Below are 25,495 nucleotides of genomic sequence, written 5' to 3' on the forward strand. Positions count from 1 at the left end.
CAGTCAGGAAATCCTTCTATGTGGCATATCTCATCACTAAGGGCTTTTCATCCAGAAAAAAGGAGGTCATTGTCCCACTGTACTCATCCCTCATTAGACACATTATAGAATACAACGCCCCGTTTGGTATGTACCTCTCAAGACATCTGCAACAACTGGAAAGGCCACATAAATACCTCACTAAAAGAATTACAGGCCTAAAACAGATGCCGGACGCTGACCGCCTTAAAAAACTCCAGCTATATTCTGTCGCATATCATCTACTCAGAGGCGATCTTTGTTTAACATACAAGGCCATGTCAAACCCAGAGCTGTTGGACATGCTACACTTAAAGAAATCCCAATCCCTTACAGCCACATGCTCCAGGGATCTAAACCTTGTCATCACAATAAACAAAACATGCTGGAGGGATAGGTTTCTGACCCAGAGACTCCCCAGACTCTGGAATAGATTGCCCATACATGTCAAGCAGAGTGCCTCTTTGGTCCTCTTCAAAAGGAACCTTGACGATTGGATGGGAGAAAGAAATTCACCCCGGGGATCACGTCATTCGCCCTGCTAGACAGGGGTCCAGGGAAGTAAATAGCATGGGAAGAAATAGCCAGGGAATTGTTATGGCTAGGCTTGTACAGGCCCTAGGGCTGATAGCCTAGTACCAACCTATGAACCTATGAGAGAAGATCTGTGATGGTCAGACATGAATGTTGCAGAAGGCAGGAGAGTGGCATTGAATAGAGAGATGATGACAGTTGACATGACACCTTGACCTACATAGAAAATGGTAAAAAAGGGGTTGATGATGATGGTGAGGATGAAATGGTATATTTTAATGCATGACAGATACTGAGGAGGAGTAAGAAAAAACACTTTATCAAGTTACCATATATAATAAATATTTTAACATGTCTGTGTGCTGTTTTTTGTGTGACATTGGTTTTACATATGTGTGTGTGTGTGTGTATATGTGCATGTGTGTTGTTTACTAGCTTGTTACTGAAGACTAAAATATCACTGATCATAATTTTGAGATGATTTTAATGAAAAAACAAAATGTAATCACCAAGGATGAAAAACACCAAATATTGAAACTATCTACTTCTGCTCAACCAGGGATGAGTGCTAACACTGGTTCTGCAGGGAGTTAAGTCCAGATGTTAGATACTGTTGGTTTCAACATTTTGGTCTTTCAGTATAATTATCATGGGATTCTGATCTGTGATTTTGTAGTCTTACGTAACATGACAGCAAACACACACACAGTCACTCATACATATGTATATGTATCCATCTCTGCTTTGCACAGGGGCCAGGGTGCCATCATAACAGTGACGCTCATCTGGAGCTACGGTGTCTGTCTGTCTCTCTCTCTCTCTCTCTCTCTCTCTCTCTCTCTCTCTCAACTCATGAAAACAGAGAGATTATACAAAAGGCACCCAAGTCAAGAATTGAACTGGAGGACCTCTTACTGTGAGTTACCAACACCATCCACTGTGCCACTGTGCAATTCAAATGTGACCCACAAATTTGATTTATATAGGGGGTGATTTACTGACTGCCTGTGTCCATCAGAGACATGAACTGGAGGACCTCTTACTGTGAGTTACCAACACCATCCACTGTGCCACTGTGCAATTCAAATGTGACCCACAAATTTGATTTATATAGGGGGTGATTAACTGACTGCCTGTGTCCATCAGAGACATAGGCAGTAGACCCAGGGTGAATTTCTGATTATCCATCTACTGGTCCAAGTTGCGCTTAAAAAGGTATAGGGAGGTACTCTGCTTCACATGGATGGTGAGCATATTGTGAGAACCATATCTGTCTGTCCTACATGTCCTTTTTGTCACAAGCAATATCTAGGTCTTTTAATCTAGTAGTTCTGATGATGTTTGTTTTGTGGATTTGCAAAAGGTTCATCGGACAAGGTCCAGAGTTACCTTGCATGACAGGCAAAGATCTGACATCAGAAGTCTGTATGATACTGAGTACAGAAACATAGCTTTTACACAATTAGCATAGGAAACTGTGTTTACTCCCTGTATTCTTTTTATAAGTAATCTTTGTGGATGTTTCAGTTGCTGCACGTGTCTGGTCCAGTACATACCAAAGAGGCCATTATACTGTATGATGGGTCTGAAGAGGGCTAAGTACAGTGGTATGCTGATCTCTCTGGACCTAGATCCCATGCCCCTGCTTATAGCTTGAGCAACATAGAAGGATTTTTTTACTACCTTGGACACATGTTGGTTGAAGGCTAGGTTACTATCTACATGAGTTCCCTTAGATCCCTAACTAATGAATCAACTTTTAGGGGTGTTTTATTGATGACATAGTTACATGGGCTGGCAGACTTCCTGAAAGGTACACCAGTGCATATCTTTGCATTGAGTTTTAAGCTGTGGCTTTGGCACCAAATGTTTGTCTGTGTTAGACCTTCCTGAAGGGTCATCATGGGAGGAATCAATGACTGCTTCCAATTTGCAGTCATCTGTAAACTTGGTTAGCCAGAGGCCTTTGACACTGGCTTTGACATCCAAGAAGTAGATGCTAAAGAGGAGAGGAATTAGCACAGAACCCTGGAGGACTCCACAGATGACTGCCCTCTGGAGGTGGCCTTGCCAATTCTAATGTCCTGGGGCCTATCTAGCATGTTATAAAGGGGTTTATACCTAGTTCCATAAGTTTGTTGACAATGCCCAGTTGGGGTATGGTATCAAATGCTTTAGCCAGATCTAGGTAGAAAGTATGCACAGTACAGTTTTTTCCCTCATCCATGACCTTAGTGACGTTTTCAAAGAACTCCACCAGATTCAGTAAGCATACCTTTCTTTCACATAGCCAAACTGGGATGGATCTAGCTTCTGAAAGTCTACTATAGCCTTGTTACATGGAAGGCAGCTGGAAGTGACTACTAAGCAGGTAGGATAAAGAACAACTAAGAAGCGGACAGTAGAATTCATTCAAAACAGACTGCATTGAAATAGAAAGAATGAAAGGTACAGAAAAAGCCTAAAAAGAAAAGAAGTTGTAGCAGAGGTGAGGGACTATGATGGCTCAGTGTTCTAGATAACATAACATGGTGGGGAGGAGGTAGGTACAAATTCTTGGGGAGGACTGGTATGCTAGAAGCTGTCTGAAGTAGTTCACTTGAAGAGGATAAATGGTGAGCTTAAAACCTTATCATTATGTTACATGTAGATGGGGTGATAAAAGAACTTCAGTACAAGTAATATGATGAGGCAGACTGGAATAAAAAGGAGACTTAGCAGAAGAGCAGAGATGGAACAGGAAAGAAGGATGAAGGCAAGAGGAATAAGAACAGAGAGGGGTGCAGCCAGAGAGGAACAACTCAAGACTGAAGGTGCAGAGATAGAGGTGGTGAGCAGAACAGGCCATGAGATACAAAATGCACTAGATGCAATACAGATGTTAGAAAAATATATATTAATGTGTGTATGCTTAATGCTAATTAATAGTCAGAAGAATTAATACGTTTTTCATTCTATTTTACATGCACTGTGTTATATATAAATTCAGTTTCATATGAGACTGAAAAAGATGCTTTTTGAAAACTGCAGTATGCTTTCTGAAACTTGCAAGATGCCCTCTGACCTAGTAATTGCTAGCACAGCAATATTCATGTTTATGCCTTTTGGAAATGTACTTGAGAAGCAGGTGCTTATCTGCTAGGTCAGGAACTAATGAATGAACAATACTATATTCTGTAAATGTAAAGATTTTAAACAATCAGCTCTGTTCGAAGCATGAGAACATGTACAGCTGCAGAAGCTTAGAGATAAAGTAGACAAAGGATTATTAGAGAAATGAACTGTTAGCATTGTGCTTGAATTAGCCATAGTACCTTGAATGGTAACATAACATGTATCTAACTGGTGGTAATCAAGGCCACGTTGTTTTCCTCAGGAAGTTTCTCACAAAAATTGATAAATCAGCAGAAATTCATGGGACTGATGGTCAACAAATGATGATGAAAAGACTGGTAATTTATTACGTCAGCTTAGTAGGCCATGTCTAGTTAGAGAATGTATAAAAGTGAAAGTAGTTCCTGTTTCTAGTTAGACAAACTCTGTAATAGCACTTTTTTGTCTCCTTGCTGCAAGATTAAAGTGCCTTAACCTGAACCTACCGTGTTTTGATCATTTTTAAAGTATATTTTTCCTTTGACAGTTTGGTCCTTCGGACCGGAAAGTACCTCTCGCTCTAGGACTAGGTCAGAATTGGGCCCGGTGGCATTCAAACGCATGGAGAAGAGGCCAAATTGGCTCTTCTGTTTTGAAAGACCTCCGACTGAATTGTCATTCGAAAGAGGCCAGCCACTGTTTCTGATCTGGGATTGGAGGAAGTGTCAACGATCCGGTGGATCAGCTCACAGAGGGTCAGGTAAGGAGGAATTTACCTTATTTCTGTTTTAAGATCAGGGACTGGTTGCAGAACTGTTTTTGTCAGGAAGATTTGCATGTGCAGATCAGGGACAAAAAAGGTTACTGTCTTGTCATAGATCAGGGAAACAGAATAGGTAGACAGTTATTCTAGATAAACTGTGAAAAGGTGTAGAACCGTGGTACCACGTGATAAGAAGGGTTACGTAACACTTTACAGCTTAGCTAAGGCATCATGGGAAATCAGTGCACGAAAAGTTCCCGAGACCTGCCCCTAACTGAAGACGCGAAATATATGCAATTACAGTGTGCCGACAATGTTAAGTACTATACAAACTGTGTTGATAAGTATAAATTTGATGGTAATTTAGATAAACTTGCACTTATTAAACTTGTGAGGCAACTTAAAACAGATGCAAAAGGTCAATTAAAAAAGCAACGACAATTAGGAGTCCCTCAGGCACATAGGTGGCTTGAGGAAGCAAATCACAGGGAACAAAAGATTAAAAATTCAAAAACAATGTTCTTAGACAAAGAAGATAATAACTTGGTAATAGCAACAGCCCCTCCTTCACCCCCTCCGCTTCCCTTACCAGAATACGAAGCGAGTGGACAAGCTGATCCACCTCTGCTATACCCAGCTGTTTTTACAGCATCAAAACCGTTTGTCAGGCATCCTATCTAGACAAGGTCTTGAACACGCAACTTGAGAGGGGAGATTGAATTATATGAAATAAATAGAAAATCACAAGCTATGAGTGAGGAAGAGATATGTCCACTCATAGAAGTACCAAATCCTCAGGCAGGACAGGATCCGACTCTTTTAGTTTATAGACCATGGTCACTGGAAGATGTCCGGAAAGCCACGGAGGGAATTCCCCATCCGAAGGTAAATTTTCGAAAATTTTTAGAAGACTTACAGGGTATGAGATTAAGTTACCATTTGAATGGAGAAGAAGTAGAAAAAGTAGTCAGACAAATTGTAGGTCCAGATTGGCACATGATCAGTGGCGACTGGAATCCCCGTGACGCAGAGCTTAGACCACTCCCACATACTAATGCAGAATTGGATGGCAGAGTAAAAGGTCTGACAGACCGAATCTCTGAAAAATGGAAGCCTAGGGCTGATTGAACTTGCATTAATCAATGCATTCAACAAGAAGGCGAAACGGTTGATAGATATTATGCTAGATTATTAGAGTGTTTTAATAACCACTGCGGAATGCAGATACCAGAAAATCAGACACATGATTCCCCATATGAGCAGCAGCTAAAGAATGCATTCTTGAAAGGAAGTATAACTCCCATTAGCAGCTTTATTACGAAGCACATGGTAGATCATCGTACAAGTAGATTGCAGCCATTACTTGAATATGCAAGACATGCAGAAAGACATTTTAATAGTAAAAAGAAAAAGAAAACTCAAGTATTTTCAGCAGAAGATGGGTCAGAAGTTCTTGTAGTACAAACTGGGAGAAAGAGTAAGAAAAATACCCAGGGAAACAAACAATCTGATAAACGATCAGAAGATTTTGAAGAAAGAAAGAAAAGAGGTGAATGTTTTAAATGCAGGAAAAAAGGACATTTAGCAAGGGATTGCAGGCTAAATAAAAAGGCGACTACGGAAAATAAGGAGGATGAGGAATGACTATATGATAGTCAGGAATCACTGAATGAGAATAAACGGGAAAAGACAAATGCAAATGTGACAGAAGGGGTAGAGGATGTACATGAATTTGTAGATGTTGATGAAAATGAAATTTTAGACCTACCTTATTGAGCCTAGAGCTCTACTTAGCAGACACAAAACTGGAAGTGATGCTTCTAGTAGAGGGGAGAGAAGTCAAATTTTTGTGTGACTCAGGGGCTTCATGGACCCTGATACATCCTTCCAAATTACCGGAAGATTCAGAATCATCAGATTATATACTAGTGAAAGCAGCTAATGGACAGCTGTATTGGGAGCCGCTCTCCCATGACATAGCAATAACAGACCCCGTTTCAGGGATGACCCAGAAAAGTAAAATTGTGGTTTCTGCAAAATGCCCAGTAAATCTTTTGGGTAGAGACTTAATGCAGATATTTGGCATAGCCGTAGTTCCAACCATGCAGGGTATGGAAGCACAGCGACAAATGGATACTTTTGTAGTGCAATCAGAGGGTGAGACATATAATTGGTATAGCCAGGACTTGGTTACAACTGGTCCAGGGGCAGTAACCGAAGAACTGATGAACGCAGCCATCAGTAAATCCCCCTCCCTTTACAAACAACATTTGTTGCATTGTACTCTATATTACTGTAATAGACCAGGACCTGATAAAGAATATGAGCAGGAGTTGTTTCAAAACCATGCAAACAGACTAGTGTTACGAAACTTGTACTGGGACACAGAAGGAAACAGTGTAATAAGCTGTTCATTGCCCCAGGAATTTTTAGCACTTTACAAATCTAATCAATTGCCACGTTAGCTTAACCAAAAATAGAAGTCTGAAATGGGCAGACTTAGGAGAAAAAGTCACTAGGTGGGAAAAGGAGACAGAATTAGAACTCTCCGAACAAGGAGTACAGAAGCAGAAATTGAATTGGATAACACAGACACACCCAGCTGTGCACTCACAGGCTAGTGAGAATAGCTGAGTATTACTCTTATTGGAAGAAGAGGAAAAAGCCTTGCAAAACATACCAGAGACTCTCTGGTCAACAGGGAAATCAGATGTAGGGCTTATTTGAACAGCAGGACCAGTTACCATTACGCCAAAATCAGCATTTAGACCGCAGAAAAGACAGTATCCCTTGAGAAAGGATGCAGAGATAGGGATCAAAACTATAATAGCAGCCTTACTTAAGGAAGGAGTCTTAATAGAATCTCCCGATTCACCATGTAATACACCCTTATTTCCTGTTAAGAAAGCAAACGGGGAATGGCGTATGGTCCAAGATTTACAGGCTATAAATAATGCAGTTATACCCAGGGCACCAACGGTGCCAGATCCGCACACTTTATTGAATGATTTAAAGCCTCAGCAAAAGTATTTTTCTGTGGTAGATATTAGTAATGCATTTTTCTCAATACCGATACACCCCGACAGCCAACATTGGTTTGCATTTAAATTTCATGGGAAACGGTATACATATACGAGATTCACTAAGAAAAAAATGTTAAACCGCTCCAAATCAGGAACCAAAAAGAAGCAAAAGAACCACGACCATCAACCACAGGTTAGCAGATACTAACAATAAGGCACCGACCAGGAATGTAGTAAATCACAATTTAATCCACAGTTGTTCACATAGACTGAGCGCTTTCTCCAGGTCAACTGGCTTCATCAGAGTCAATTTACTAACATCACCCAGCTTACCTTATATACACCCACAATTCATCAATTAATCAATTAAAAATAATTTCTTATCTATCAATCAATAAAACTGAGTTAATTACAACCTATTAAACCCATCACTGTACAAAAACTTTATACAAATTGATCAGTTACCTTAACAAAAATAATATTAGTCAAAAATGAAAAATATGTGTTAAGTTATATAAAAAACACATATACTTACAAATGTTTGCATATAAACATTACATAAAGAATTTCCATTATATTACAACATATAAAAACTATCACCCAGATTAAATTATGTTTACTCTAGATGAAATTAAACATTAAAATACATTTTAGTACTAAATACTTCTTTCCCTCAAATAAATGAAGCACGATGTTTTAATACAGGTTTTAATGCAATGCATTCATTTAACCCAGGATACCTTGTGGCATTGAGTCTTATCTGCCACTCTGTTTCACGTAAAGCTACACAATTCCCAGTGTCACCATTACTGTTTGGTTTTATTCTGTCCACTATAAAAAATAAAAATTTTTTGTATGTAGAACATACTTTAGAATGCATGTAAAGGGAGTTGTGTTCATCCTTCCTTCTAATAGAGTTAACATGCTCCCTAACTCTCTCCTTAAGGCATCTTGTTGTCATGCCCACATAGAATGCCTCGCATGACATACACGATGCTACATACACACAGTTTTTTGTGACACAATTACATGTACCCGGACATGCAATAGTACGTTTATAACCGGCCACACTTAGATAGGTTCCCTCAGAAATATATCTGCATGATTTACATCTACCACATTTATTCATACTAGATGTTACAAAGTCATGGCTAGTTTTTTCCAATATTTCTTTTAAGTTGTATCCCCTACCATATGTTATGGCTGGTTTTACACCCAATACAGCTTTGACCTCACTACTCAGGAAGTATTCCCACAGTTTCCTCAAATTGTCACTTAATTCTGATGTTTTATTATTATATCTCAGTATAAACCTTGATTTTTCATCACACAAATTCCCCATCGCCCGTCTAGGCTTAAACTTTGATGTAATTCCAATTTCATTCTCACTTTTCAAAATGGGCATATATCTACTCCTTCTCTTCCTATATATTTCTTTTTTGATTTTCTTCAACATTTCAATGGGATACCCCCTTTCCAAAAACATACCTATGAGTGTGTAAATTTCTGACCTAAAGGTTTCCTCATCACTAACAAGTCTCGATAGTCGAATCATTTGGCCCTTGACTAGTCCTTTCCTTTGGTGTAAAGGATGACAACTTAAATAATGTAGCATTGAGTTAGCATAACTTGGTTTCCTGTATATGGTACTACCTATTTCAGTTCCATTTTTCAAAATCTTGATATCCAAGTAATTGGCTATATCCTTATCCCATTTATAGGTAAACCTCAAAAAATTAGATGTTCCATTGAGGTATGCCACAAAGTCTATTACACTTTGTTCATCCCTTTCCAAATTATTAGAATATCGTCCAAAAATCTATTATAGGAGATGATGTTGTTAACAAAGTTAGAACCTAGGACATGTTCTTTTTCCCATGCCAATAATACTAAATTGGCAAAAACAGGGGCACAATGTGCCCCCATTGCTACTCCTGTTAGTTGCTGGTATATTTCTCCTTCAAATATGATATAATTATTTTTTAATATTAGTCCCATTAAATCATAACATAACTCAAGCCTGTCTACATCAAAGCTTGGACTAGTCAATAGACTATCATAAAAAAGTTCAAGTCCTTGTTCATGTGGAATTACTGAGAAAAGATTGATGACATCTATTGTCAGAAAACTAACACACTCATTACATAGAAATTCCACTTCTTTCAACCTTTCAAGACAGTGCCACGAATCTTTTAAAATATGGGTTGCATCAACTACTGCTTCCTTACAAAGTGTGTCCACAAAAGCCGCCAAGGGTTCCGTCTTGGACCCTTTAGCTGAAACTATGGGTCGAAATTGTAGCTGTTCCGTTCCTTTGTGTGTCTTAGGTATCCCAAAGAACCTAGCCATCTGAGGATGTTTAACCATGAGGTAATCATATTCCACTTCATTTATAACCCCCTGGAATAATGCATCATGTAAATACAAATCAATTTTATAATATGCCCTATTCATTTCATTTCTTGTCGCTCTACTATAAGTTCTTTCATCATTCAAAATTTTCATCATTTGGCAACAATAGTCAACATTACTCATGATCACCATCCCTCCACCCTTATCAGGTCTCATAAACCTGTATTTATGTAATGAAATTAATTAATTGAGTAAATTTCTCTCCTCATTAGATAAATTATCTTCTCTGTTATTTTTCTGAGAGCAAATTCTCCTAAACTCGTATTCTACTAAATGCTCAAAAGAATTAAGTTCCATATTTGGGGGTGGGATGAATGTACTTTTTCTTTTTATTTTCCCTTGTTCATAGTTAACTATGTCCCCTACTTGCCTTCCATTAAAATGTAATTTCAGATTTAACTTTCTCATATAGAGCTTCAATTCAATGATTAATTGTGTCACATCAATATTGTAACTAGGTACAAATTTGTTTCCCTTACTAAAAAGTTCAAAATAAACATCATTAATTACTAAGTCCGTATAGTTATATATTATAAACCCTCTTTCTTTTAAAATCTCGTGCTTCATACCTAAATATGTCTCAAGTGAATTACTAACACAGCTGTCCCCCAAGATAGCAGTCTCACATTCCATGAAATCACATGTAGAATCAAAATTCACCACTGTTTTAACATCGTTGTGAAATTCCCTACTATTGGCCACACACTCAATGTCAATTGAGTCGTTGGTTTCTATAATAGAATCACAACACATATTCACTTCTTGAACAACCATATTTTCCCCCACATTCCTTAACATCAGATGAAATTTGCTCAGTTACTTGCCCATTGTTAGCACAATTACTGTGTGTTGAATCATCTGAATGTGTATAATCAATACTTTTACAAAACAGAGTTTCAATATCATGATACAAGGTAAAATCAACACAAAGTTCACTTTTCAAAACTCTTCCCGTTGGTTCCTCCCTCTCCTCCTGGGGCTGGGATGAAATGTCCTGCCGTCTGGCGGCCCCTTGCTTAATAACCTTTCCGAACGCCGAAGTGCTACTGGTGGGTCTAAAAAAACATCCTCCACCTGCAAGGTGTCCGTTTCTTCTGGACATGTGTTCACAAAACTAGTCTTATAACCACCTCTATTTATAGCATATGTTTTGACCCGCCCCGGAGGATAGGCGACCTTGTTTTTATATTCAGTACTGTCTCTAATAAGCTTTTTGTTCTTACGTGCAACATTTTTGTTAACAAAAACCTCAATGTTCTGAATCACTTTTTCATAATGTTGCTTATGTTGAAAAAATAGTAAATCATTTGAAATACTTGTATCAAGTTTTGTAATTTCCTCACGTAAATGCTTGATTTTAACCTCATTATTACGTAGTATGATATCCAAAAGCTCAATACCTGTCCTTTGAAATAGCTCTTTAAGTTCTCCACCGGCTTCCGATTCCAGGTCTACCCCCATCGGGAGCTTCCACACGCGTAGTCCCTTCGGTACCTGTTGCAGTTCTCTAGATTTCTTGAGAAACGCACTATCGAGTTGAATGGCTCTGTATCTAGTGCAAAGTTTCTCATATTCGAAAATCTGTTCCCTCAGCATCAGAGCTGGCTTGTGGAGCTGCCCGCTAGGTCCCCCTGTATTTGCGTCACCACGGACGTCAATCTCCGGAGCCTCCAACCAAGAAGCTAAGTCCCGTCGCTTGTTAAGCAAGTTTGAACAAGCGTTGCAGTTACTATCGTGGGTTTGTAATCCCTCTTTTGGTCTCACACTGCTCAGGGCACCACTATACATTTTATTTGCATTCGTCCTCTGCCCCGGTGTGATATCCTCAGGCGAGTGCAAGGTGTACAACTCGGCTTGAGAGTCAGTGATACTGTCAGTGGGTGTACTATTGCTCACACGCTTTTCTTCCCTGTAAGCTTGGACCAGCTTACCCATCATAATATTGAGATCTCTCAAAATCACCTCCATTACCCGGTCTCACCTCGTCAAGTACGCCAACACAGGGTCGAATTCACTAAGAAAAAAATGTTAAACCGCTCCAAATCAGGAACCAAAAAGAAGCAAAAGAACCACGACCATCAACCACAGGTTAGCAGATACTAACAATAAGGCACCGACCAGGAATGTAGTAAATCACAATTTAATCCACAGTTGTTCACATAGACTGAGCGCTTTCTCCAGGTCAACTGGCTTCATCAGAGTCAATTTACTAACATCACCCAGCTTACCTTATATACACCCACAATTCATCAATTAATCAATTAAAAATAATTTCTTATCTATCAATCAATAAAATTGAGTTAATTACAACCTATTAAACCCATCACTGTACAAAAACTTTATACAAATTAATCAGTTAACTTAACAAAAATAATATTAATCAAAAATAAAAAAAAAAAAACATCAGAAACATAAAAACATAACATCAGATCTCTATCTTTGCTGTCAGTAATTTGATTTCAGAATTTTTTGTGTGTTTACCAGGAAGATTCATAAAACACGCGTCTCTTTTCAGAGGTAATGTGGGAACACTGTGTAGTTTAGTAACCTGCTCAGTGTTGCACAACTGGCAAATGGAGACTTGGGGAAATCAAACCCAGGAACAAATCATGGAGCTTTTTTTTGTAGGTCATAGCCCTAATCCTTTGCAGTAAGTAGCCAGACTAAAAAATGCTTTAGACATAATAGCTGATGTTTCCTTCTGCCCCATGTAGTCTCATGCATTATCCCCAGAACTGCAGTGTTTTATCTTCTGCAGTTTTGAACCAATACTGCTGTGTTACTAAATTCACCTCTCAGTTTTTGGCATTTTTAGTATGTGTTCATAAATGATGCCGCTTCCCTGCAGGTTCTGTACCTTTGGCTTAGGGCAATAATCTGGGCAGGTCTCTTGCTTGTGGGATTGAGTACCTCTTAGAAAGTCTTTAATTTAGTTTGTTATAAGTTTTACTACTAAATTCCTAATTTCATGCTGCCCATTATTGCTAAAGGTCTACACTCACGGATAGTGATCTTGGGATTTAGAAACATAAACCATTTAACTGTGTGTAATTTTATCTCATTCATACTGTCCTCAGTTACTGTATATAACTTTTATTGATTGATGAATTGCATATGTACTTCAGTAAATGGATTTTTTGTTATAGCTTTTGTTAGCAGAAAACACTTAATATTGCTTTCCATTTTATTTTGCTAGGTATTTTCATATCAATTGATTATTTTATATATGCATTATAATTGTAGTTATCTCATTATGTTGTCTGTTTCCATGAAGGTTTCTAAGTAAATGCATAACTTTCTATAAACATTGCTTTAGCCTGTTAGTGTTGAATTCATTTTGTGCTTATATATTTTCTACACTGTCAAAACTTAATGTACTTATGTACATGCAGGCTGTTTTTATACAGCTATGTAAATTACTTTTGTTTGTTATTTCCACAATGCTGTAACTATGTATTTTTGCCTTTGCCTATGACCTGGGTCATGGCTGAAAAGAGTCAGTATACCAGACCATTTATCTTGTTATCAAATGAATACCCCTGGAAAACTAGAGGTTTTGCAGACAGGTAAAAAAGAACTTAGTTGTCCTTAATAAAGGACAGGATGAGGGGAAAAAAAAACAAATATGTCCAACACATCTTACAACTTGCTTTCCTACTAAGAAAAGGCAGAAGAAAGGCAAACAAGCAACTATGCATCTCCATTAGATGGGCTTAGAGAGGCATACCTGATGTTCTGCTGGCATGAACATTAATACATATCAATGCACCCAATAACAGTACTGCATTTCCATTCTCTTCCCATAACACAAAAAAATAGGAAACCAGTATCCCCAGGCAAGCTAAAATGGTGAACTGCAGAGCAAATTATTTAGGTCTGGGCATTTAGAACACAAAAAGAATGGAGAATTTTCATCTGATACTACAGCATAGCTGCATAAGGAATATATCATACAGAACTGATGAGTTGGTTACAAGAAACCAAACAGAAAAAAAAAAAAAGAAAACAAAATATAAAAGGATAAATTGTATATTCAAGTTTCATGTTGTGGACTTAATTCCTTTTTTCAGAACAGTGATGAAAATGAGAGCTGGAAACAATTTGGAAGTATCATATGAAAATCTCGGCCTTACCTTCAGACTGCCCTGATTCTTTCTTCCCTTTGGTCAGAAACAATTTAGGCAGGATCAAGGAGACACACAGGACAAGACAGGAGATCAGTGCCACCTTCTGAAACGTTGACATCATTGTTGCCCTTTTAATAGCAATTACTGGGTTGTTACCCAATAACCTCCCAAGAGATGTGCCTGAAAACAAAAAGTTTAACAAGTTACATACTCCCAAATAATTACATTTACTTTGTTTATTGATGGAAGAATGTGGGGAACACTATCTATAGTGCATTACAATTATACTGTTGTTAAAGTGTACTGCTTAAAACTCCCCATTATAAGAGATATGCTTCTGTTATATGCAGTTCAGTCTGAAGCATGCTGCTGCTGCTACTACTTGAAATACCTCTCAAGGGCACATTTACATATTAGACATGGCCCTACATTAACTAGGGTTGCCACCTTTCAAATACCCAAAAAGGGAAGTTTTCTATTAAATGTATAATTTTGCAGGATAGACCATATCTGCACCCAGTGCAAACGACTGGACTACTCTTTGTTGTCAATATAAAAGCTCACGTTTATAAAATGTGAGTCGTTTCTGTTGTTTTGTATCATACTGATTTTTTTTATAAAACAATATAATTGTTTCAGGCACCCATTAGAGGAATCTCAAAATATTTTTGTCATAAAATCTCAGGATACTTGTCATGTTTTATTTATTTATTTATTTATTTTCAGAACACAACTGTCCAAGTAGGGGCTGTCCAGCATAAAGCGTTGGGTAACCCTAAAATTAACCAGTTCAGATTGTAACAATTTTTACATACTATTGTAATTTTATATAAGGTGTTAACATGTTAAATGCAGACTATAGAATTTAGATTACATCACTAAAGTAGCTTTCTACATTGTCTGTGAGTAAAGTTGCACTGTACATATGATTTAGGATTTGCGGATCATTTGGCAGCTAAGAAATTGAGCTGGTCCAAAGTAAACAACCCAATCTTATGGCAAAAGTGAGTAATAACAATATGCAAATATGCACAAATTATAACAATAACAGAGGATGTCAGATATACTAACAGAAATTATAATCACCATTTAGGTAGGCATTTTGTCACGTTATTCTTGGGTTACATTTAATTATTTGATTTAAGAGCTATTAATAATAGCATTATCCTGATATAATCTAGCCCACAAACATCCAGAACTTCAGAAGACTAAGAGTGAAACAGACAAGGATAAAGAGGTTCTGCTGTCTATTTTATATATACTTGAGGGATGGTTTATAATTTTTGTAAAACTACTCATAGTGATGTATATTAGGTTATGAAACCACAGTGACATTGTAAGTATTTTATTTTTTATTTATTTTATTTTACATTTGTTTACCGTTACCGTTAAGTACCATTATTACTTCCCACCATCACACAATCAGGTTCTCCCTTTTGGTTCTGTGCCTTATATATGGACTCTGCATGTACTCCTTGTGATCACAAGTATTTCCTCCAGGTTCTCCAATTTCCTCCCATATTCCAAATATCCTCCCATATTCCAAATATGTGTGATGACCTAAATTGTGTGTGTGTGTGTGTGTGTGTGTGTGATTCAGACAAAAGGCTTGGCAATCTATTGTCATTCTCTACATGGCTGGCTTGCTACAGGAGTCAGATGTAACAACCTTAGAACATTGTACAGAATATTAGATTGTGTGTTTTGCTTCATCTACATTTCATCGAGTTAAAAATCAAAAGGTTTAACCAGCAGAAAACAGTCATTTTAAATATTCATTTTGTGCAAGGAATTTTTACAGAAGATATTTCCCCCTCACACCCCTAACTAATATTGACACAGACAAAAAAATTAAAGTCTCACAAATATGTTAATCATTATTGTCACACACTTAGAAACTGCACTGGCAGTGATTTCATATTGAAAGCAGTGAGTTTAAAATCAGGAGCTAAAGTCATCCCAATGTAACCTCATTCAGCTGTAACTTGACAAGAGAAGTAACTGTATCTTTCTTGTACTATAGGTTATAAACAATGTTTGCCACAGTATGTAGTAGTCAGCAGATCTGCTATTCTTTAACAGTACTCACCTAGACTAAGACAAATTTTAGCAAATTGCAATTACGAAGTGATAGAATATTAAATGTTATCTATTTTATTATCATAAGGTATTTTATAAATACTGAAACACAAAACATCCATTATAATGTCTGTGTTTTGTTTTTAGCATATTGTATTGGCAGCTAATGTAATACTTATGGGGGTGGCCACGGTGGTGCAGCGGTTAGCATTGCTGCCTCACAGCAAGAGGTTCTCCTGTTCGATCCTCGGCTGGGGTGCCTTCTGTGCAGAGTCTGCATGTCTTCCCTGTGGTCATGTGGGTTTCCTCCGAGTGGTTCGGTTTCCTCCCACATCCCAAAGACATGCTGTAGATGGATTGGACACTCTAAATTGGCCCTAGTTGTGAGTGTGTGTGTGCCTTCTGTGGAAGGTTGGGTGCCGGGCTGGCAACTCGACACCGTAAAAACTCCACTGCCAATCATGAGTGGACAGGTGATCCGCTGTGGGGACCCCTAACCGGGAAAAAGCCGAAAGAAGAAGAAGAAGCTAATGTAATACTCATACAAGTATGACATTTTCATTAATAGTTTATTTAAATCTTAGATTATATGCAAATCTGTTGTTTTAACAACAATTTCATAAACTTGATAAACAAACTAATGTTTATGAAATGCTTAATTTAGATATCTGTTGTCTCATAACTAAGCACAATGCAACATAATTTTTACTGATCTAACACTTTTTAGCATTTTATTATAAACAAATTATTATTGAGTCTTTTTTTCTCTTGTAGACATTATACTTTGGACTATATGTTGATTTCTTTGCTGGTAGTGGTTGATTTCAACTTTCTTGTGTTCATTTCTTTAATTATGACTTCCTCTAGCAGTTGCTGGAATTCAGAGAATTCTGGAAGGTTACTTGTTTTCTATTTCCTTGTTATAACATTTATTGCAATGGCGAGAAGTGTCCATAGGAGGTGATACTGATCCACTTTCATATCTTGGAGAACAGGTATTTTAAACAGAACCAAATCTCTAGGTAATGCAACATTGTCTGACCATAATGTCTGTAAAAACAACCATGTTTCCAATCAGCATTAATTTTTAATTCACATCTCCAACATTCCATTTTATAGTCTGTGTTGATTTTATGTATTTTTTTCTGGAGTGTAAAATGCTCCGTATATACATTTTAAATATATATTTTCAATATTCAGATGCAGGTACTGATTTTTCTGACTTATTCTCTTTTTGAAATATAGGTTGCTCCTCATAATTCATCCACCTCGCTACTCAACCGTTTTGCAATTCAACTGTGCTTTCAGTCGCCCAGGCGTCCTGCAATTCAACTGCCGTCTCGCAATTTGACCCAGAAAGGAGGCTGAAAAGTTGTTTCCTGTTGTTGTTGTGTTGTTTATGTAGTGCAGTTGTTTCTTTTAAGTGTTGCAAAGAAGTGAAGAAATGGGGTCAAAGAAGAGTGAAAAGAAGGAGGGATACTGGCAGGAAAAATAAGTGGTTGAGTATTGAAAAGATGAAAGAAATCATAGGTAAAATTGAGAGAGGAGATAAGATAGGATGAATAGCAGAACAGTATGGCATGCCTAGGTCTACGATCTCAACATTTTGGAAAATAGAGACAAAAGGAGCAACAGAGGTTTTGAACAAACACAGAAAAAATAATTCATGAAGACATGCAAAAGATGCTTCATGTTTGGATCCAGAAGAGGAAGATGAAGGGAGATCCAGTAACTCAGACCATGATTTGTGAGAAAGCTAAGCTCATCTTTGAAGACCTATAAAAAAAACTCCAGGAAGTAGCTCACAGTGAAGAGAAGAACTTAAAGCAAGTAGGGAATGGCTCCACAGATTTAATAAATGAAGTAGCATCTACAGTGTTCTGAGGCAGCTAGTGCTGACAAAGAAGGTGCACAGAAATTTGTCAAGGAACTTGAAGAACTGACAGACAAAGGTTATCTGCCAGAACAGATTTTTAATTGCAATGAAATGGGGCTTTTCCTGGAAGAGACTGCCAGGACTTACATAACCCAAGAAGAAGCTAAGATTCCAGGTCACAAGCCCATGAAAGATAGGCTCACACTCCTCCTGGCAGCAAATGCCAGTGGAGACTTCAAGCTGAAGCCTCTATTGGTGTATCACTCAGAAAACCCAAGATGCTTTGGAAAAAAGATTCTAAAATCAAAACTACATGTAATGTGGAAACCAAATACCAAAGCTTGGGTAAACCAGTCAGTTTTCATGGATTGGATTTTTAAGGAATCTGAAAGTAAACTAAATAAAATATTAATCATAATCAGTGACAACACATATTCATTTCATAATTGTTATCACACAAGGATATAATAAGCATGCATTTTAGTTGGACAGGAAGCATGTTAGCCTGCATTCTTAGATGGATTTAACATCAAATAAATTTGTATGTGACATGTGAGCCATAGTTTTAGGAATGTACAGTAGTCCTCCATTCCTCCTCTATCTCTCCTCTCCTCCATTTAAGAAATGTTCTACACTTCAAATTATTGTGAGCTGCATTTTTTAAAGTTTTTTTATTAGTATATTTTTTAACTGTGTTTGGGCCGGGAATGAATTAAACCATATTCCATACATTTGTATGGGAAATGGCATTTCTCAATTGAACCACTGTTCTGGAACAGATTACAGTTGAATTGTGAGGTACCACCTGTACAAATCTCTAGTACTAATAACTTTTTTTTTATGAGTGTAATTTTGTATACATCTGACAATAATGATCTGTTTATTTTGTTTTACAATATGTTTATTTTGTTTTGTTTTATAATTAAATTGGCAAAAATATTCATAATTTTCTTATGTAAATACATAATTGCTTTGTATAAATGTTGTGTTTTTGTCATATGCACACTCTCTATTTTGTTTTTATTCATGCTGTATTAACAGATTTGTTATTTTGATCTTTGTACTAGTTCTCATATATGTAGGTGTTTAAAAAATGTTAACTGTGATATTGTCTTTTGTGTAACTGTTTTTTTGGAGCTTTTCTCCTCGAGACTCCACTGAAAATGGGCCTCAAGCCCAGTCGGACCAACCCGGTTAACAAATGTCAATAAAATAAAAAATAAAAAATATTAATTTCGAAATATTTTCTAAAGACATGTTTATACTCCTAGTATACATCTCTCTGATCTCCTGAGTCATTACACAATCACCTTTTCCTAGATTATCAAAATTAAACTTTTCTAATGTTTTCAAATTTATGCTTTTCAAACAGTGATACTAAGAATTATATTTTATTCCAGTATTTGAATATTTCTAAATTTGAACTAATTCAATCTTTTGTTATATTAAAGGATGTCAGTAGGTTTAACCAGTTTTAAGGTATATATAACATTTCTGAACATGTTATATATTGTGTTAAACTCTGATTCTGAAGGTGAATAAATATTAAACTGATAGCAGTTACAAACTATCAGCCACATTTTGTTTTCTAGAATTCCTGTTACAGGAGAATACATTTTCATTTTGTTTATTTTGATAAATGAAACATGTAACTCTTTTCTAAGTTCTTTTTGTCTATCCAGTGAACAATCATTCTGATAACTGCTGCTTGTGTACATCTTTCCAAGTCAGGTAGTCAAATTCCTCCTTTCCCCAAGATCTTATGTGATGTTTGTAAGCCAGTTCAGGTTTCTTGATGTACTATAACATTTTTAAAAGAAGTTTAGGGAGTAGTTGTATGAATTATGTATAGAATTTTGGGGAATATCATAATTTCTATGACTCATCATTTTCCTTCAAATGTAAAAAAATGCTTGTACCATTGTAATATTGTCTATATCTTATTTTATCACAGTTTTTAGAATGTTTTCTAGATATTCTAGCTATTGGGATTCTCAAGACTGTTGCACTGCAAGTCTGGGGTCCAAATGGAAAGATGATAAATCAGCAAGTAAAGGAGAGTATTACTGTTAAAACTGAATTCATCCTCAAGGCTTGGTGAGTTCCTTTGTGAGGTGGACCCTGTTTCTTCACAAAATCGCACCAAGACAACACATATATAGACCGTATTTATATAGAATATATCATGGACAGAACTAGGTTAAAAATTAAAAAAGATAGCTGGGTGCAGAGGACCCAGAATAAAAAAAGTGCCCAATCCTGGTAGGCACACTGGTTAAAGGAATGGAAAATATGACAGTATAGAATCCTCAAAATATGAAAACATTACTACAATGAGGCCAGGCAAGACCCAGGGGGAGGATGTTGTAGAAGAAAGTAGTAGTCCACAAAAAAACAATAGGCCAAAGAAGAGCTATAAAGCTGATAAAGTGGACTACTGAGGATAAGAAAGAAATTATGTATTGTTACTATTATGCAAGAAGCCCATAATTTCAGTGTAGAATCCTCAAAATATGAAAACATTACTACAATGAGGCCAGGCAAGACCCAGGGGGAGGATGTTGTAGAAGGAAGTAGTAGTCCACAAAAAAACGATAGGCCAAAGAAGAGCTATAAAGATGATAAAGTGGACTACTGAGGATAAGAAAGAAATTATGTATTGTTACTATTATGCAAGAAGCCCATAATTTCCAGACACAAGATATACAAAACGATTAAGAGAGAAATTAGAGGAAAGAAAAATACTTCCACAAGAAAAACTGTCAGAAGCTTCAAATAAAAATTGTATTCATTAATACAACAAATTTGTGAAAAACAGTATATAGATCAAGAAACATTGATCTGTTTGGAAAAAGTAGCATCTGAGGAAGTGCAAAAATATAAACAACAAAACCTTTAGATTTTTGAAAAGTATAAAAAACAAATATGGACATGGGAAAGAAAGAGAGATTTGATATGGTGCAATATTTATGCAAAGGAGAAAGCCAAATTAATCAATATATGAAGGCATCCCCAAAAATATTCAAAAAGAAATTCAGGCAAAGGCATCCAGATATGGTACATTTTACAATCAAAAAATAATATCACAAAGAGGTAATGTAGAAAAGAAGATTAGTAAAGTAGAAGTTAAAAAAATAGAAGTTGAAGTTATGGAGTACCTGTGAAGTGAAGGATTTCATATAGAAGGTCTAACACAGTTTTCATCAAAGCATAATGCAGTGAGTCCCCAAAGTAAGGAGGATCAGGAGACATCTGAAGAAGAAATATGGGCATGGGAAAGAAAAATAAATTTAATATGGTGTAATATTTATGCAAAGGAGAAACAAAACCAACCAATACAAAAAGAGCAGCACCAAAGATATTTGTAGAGAAATACAGGCAAAGGAATCCAGACATGGAAAACTTTACAATACAAAAAATAAGAAGACAAAGAGGAAAAATAGAAAAAGAGATTAGTAATGGAGAAGTTAAAGAAATAGAAACTTAGGTTATGGAGTACTTGAGAAGTGAAGGGTTCAGTGTAGAAAATCTAATTCAGAAAGCACCACAACAGGATAGAGTAAGGGATATTCAAATTAAAGGAAAACCAGTGGAATGGGAAGCAATTGGTCAAGTACCATATGAAAATATTTTGGAGCCTTCCACAGGAAACCAATATAATCATTCACTTGAAGCTGGACAGCAAGGGAATGAACAGGAAACTGTGGAAACGCTGATGCAGTCAATGCTGAGGAGTGATAGGCCAGTGATTTCCCATATGACAGAGCAATGGATGGCACAGGATGAAATTGAAGAGAATGTGCCACAGGAATATGCTACAGAACTTTCTATAGAATGCCTACAGGAAATGGAAAACAAAGAATGTGCCCTCAGTTTAGAAGAAAATGAGCTAAGAGAAAAGTTGCTTGATTTAATAGACATAGATAGACATATTAAGATCAATGAAAGAAATAGACTGCAGAAGGTCAATGAAACCCAAAAAGTCAGAAGTTTGATAAAACAAATGAATACCGTAATTATTACTGTCCATAGAGATCCATGCGATATAAGAGAAGTAAACAGGATATGTTACTGTGCAGCTAAATAAATAACTGATAAAGTTTTACCACAAATACACAGGGTAGTGAGGGAAAGGAAGGGAAGAAAACTAATACCATCATGGAAGTACAGAATAGTGAAAACTATAAAACAATTAAGACAAGAAGTGTCACTCTTAGAAGTATATAGAAGAGGGAACAGATCAACAAAGATAGAAGTGATGAAAGCAATGCGCAGTATTAGATCAGGACCTATCATGCACTATCGCAAATAAACTAAAAATTTCAGCACAGGTGGAAAAACTTAGAATATACACAGATAAATATAAAAGAAAAGTACAAAATAAGCAATTTATTGATGACCCAAAAAAGGTTTATATAGAATGGGGAAACAAGGTAAAAGGAATTGAAGGACCTCCTAAAAAAGAAATATATATATTTTGGAGAAGTATCTATGAAGATCCTGTGGAACATAACAAAGATGCTAAATGGATAGAAGAAGTAAAAGAAAGAATAAGAAGTTTAAAGGTACAGGATAAGAAATGGGATGAACAGCCAGAATTAAAGCGTCTAATTGGAAAACCCCAAGACCAGATGCAGTGCCTAACTTTTGGTTAAAAGTATTAACATCTTTGCATGAAGATTTAGCCATGAGTAAGAACTATTTATATGCGCACCCAGAACAGACACCAACCTGGCTAACAACAGGAAAAACAATGCTCCTTCTTAAGAGTGAACCTGCATGCTGCCCTAAAAATTATAGATCAATGACTTGCTTTCTGGCGACTTACAAACTACACACGGGAATTGATGCAGAGTTTATAGTCATTTAGAAGAAAACTCAAATATGGCAGTAGAACAGAAGGGCAATAAAAGAAAGTCATATGGAACAAAGGATTACTTGTTGTTAAAGTCATTATAATGACCATGAAACAGTGGCAGACCACTTTGCAATTAAGCCATGATAAAGGACAAATTATTTTCCCAGGGATAAAAATTCAAAGGGGGATATTCCAGGGTGACTCTCTGTCACCGCTGCTATTCTGCCTTGCACTTAACCCATTAAGCTGTCTACTTAACAGCTTAGGCCATGGCTACAATTTAGCTCCCAGAAAACAACAAAGTGTAAAGACTTCTCATCTTCTCTTTGTCGATGATTTAAAACTGTATAGCACATCAGATGAGGAACTGAAAGTACAACTGCACGTTGTGAAAAGTTTTTCAGATATAAGAATGTCATTTGGTCTTGATAAATGCGCAGAAGCAACCTTTAAAGCAGGAAAACTGCAGCACAAGGAAAACATCAGTTTGGGACAAGAATGTGATATAAAAGAACTTGAGGAAGAGGGAGTGTATAAATACTTGGGAATAAAACACAAACAAATGCAAATAAAACTTAGTAAGGAATACTTTAGATGACTTAAATTACTCCTAAAAACAGTGTTGACATCTAGAAACAAAATCCAAGCTATAAACCAATTTGCTCTTCCTGTCCTAACGTACAATTTTGGAGTGACTGACTGGCCCCAAAATGTGTTGGATAGATTAGATAGGAAAACAATAAGGATACTTTATGCTCACCAAATGATTTATAAAAATCAGTACATACCAAGATTATATATTCCCCTTTCCAAAGGAGGGATGGGCCTCCTTGAAATCGATTACATGTATAGATCTGCAATCGTGGGACTCAACAGATATCTACTGACCTCACAAGGCCTAAATACAGTGAAAGTTTTGAAACATGAGGAGAATAAATCTAAGAGGTCTTCTCTGCTTAATCTAGCAGAAGCATATCGGCATCAAGCAAGAATGGAAATCAAACTAGAAGTTGATAAAAATCAGACAGTAAATGAATGTGCCAAAACACAAAAGAAAGAATATAAGGTGAAGGACTAGATGAGAAGGCAAGAAATGTAGAAAATGCATAAATATAGTTACAAGTATAGAAAACTTCTAGAAAAACCTCAAACTGATCAGGAACGCATGCAGGAATGGTTAAGGAGAGGCAAATTCAAACGAAGAGATGAAAAGTTAATATTGGTGCCCAAGACAGTGGGCTATGTACATGCTGATTTACAAAGTCCATTGAACACGTGGGAGAAACAGACAGATGTAAGTTTTGTAAAACCGAATTGGAAACAGTCAAACACTTCATTGCTGGTTGTGACATACTAATGGCGGAAAGACTGTATACTGAAAGGCATAATAATGTGGCAAGACTGTTGCACTGGGGATTGTGCAAACATTATGGTATTGAAGTGGCTGAAAATCACTGGAAACATGAGCCACAAAGCATCATAGAAAATAAAGTTTATATCACATGGGATCGCCCATTACCAACAGTTCAAAAGATAGATGCTAGAAGACTGGATATAGTGGTCCATGAAAAGAAGACAAAAGTCGCCACACCCAGTGACTACAGTGCCTTGCATACAGAGAGACACAAGCTCATAAATAATCAGGATCTGCAGGCAGAAATGAGAACAATGTGGAAGAAAGATACCCAGACAGTTCCAATAGAAGAAGGAGCAATGGGTCTTATAAAAAAGAATCTACAATCGTATTTAGATATGTTACCAATACATGTAACTCTGTATGAATTGCATAATGAGTTATTACTGGGCACATTGCGGGTGCTGAGAAGAGCACTTTTGGTTGACAAAGATTGAAATAATACTGATTTCATGAACTTTAATTGTACTTTGACTTAAGAATGGGGTTCATTCCCGTCATGATATTAGAAACCCAAGAGATTTGGAGAAATTAAAAGGGACAGACCAGTTTACCAGTGGTCAGTATGGCACTGCAACATTTATCAGGGATGACAGTTGTAAATAGAATGCATTTTGTTTAGGTTTTTCCTCCCCCATCCACTGATATGGGGGATATGCCCCCACACCTCTTATCTGTAAAAGCCCTACCATCAATCATTTACCACCTTGGAGAAAATACTTTATTTTTTGGTATGTTGTTGTTGTCTTTCAGCTTTTTCCGGTTAGGGGTTGCCAGAGCGGGACTCCGGTCCGCTAATGATTGGCAGTAGATTTTCACGAATGCCGAGGTGCCAGCTCGACATTCAACCTTCAACGACGGCACGCTCATTTACACATATCTTTTGAATGCCCACCCAACTGTGGGGAGGACATGCAGACTCCACACAGAAGGCACTCCCCGCACTCCAGCCGAGAATCGAACGGGAGAACCTCTTGCTGTGAGGCAACAATGCTACCTATTCTATTGATTTTTTCAGTGTAACAGTGTGACACATCTGCTTAACATCAGGATGCTGGGCACTGGAGATCAAAGTAAACACACTGATCATATTGTACCATATATATGTCTATATTATTATTATTTTATGGATATTATACTTCCACTTTATTTTTCCCTGTTCCAGACTAGTGGCTGAAAAAAGGGCTTTGGACCAGTACAATAGTAAAGTTAACAGATAAATAAATACATATATAAATATTTCAAGTTGGGGGTAGGACAGAATAAAACACCATCCCAAAAAGCAGTCTTTTACTTCA

General features: G+C 36.9%; 1 protein-coding gene across 1 annotated transcript in view; it reads right to left on the minus strand.

Annotated features, from left to right (window-relative positions):
* RIC3 (RIC3 acetylcholine receptor chaperone) overlaps nt 1-25,495 on the minus strand; it is a 193,704-nt gene that overhangs the window by 144,581 nt on the left and 23,628 nt on the right. The window contains exon 2 of the mRNA XM_044067384.1: nt 13,977-14,150. Within this exon, the coding sequence (XP_043923319.1) occupies nt 13,977-14,091 (115 nt within the window). The 5' untranslated portion in view covers nt 14,092-14,150. The remainder of the gene's footprint in view (nt 1-13,976; nt 14,151-25,495) is intronic.

Source organism: Protopterus annectens, chromosome 3.part1 (genome assembly GCF_019279795.1).
Source record: "Protopterus annectens isolate FY-2018-M chromosome 3.part1, PAN1.0, whole genome shotgun sequence".
Classification (NCBI taxonomy): domain Eukaryota; kingdom Metazoa; phylum Chordata; order Ceratodontiformes; family Protopteridae; genus Protopterus; species Protopterus annectens.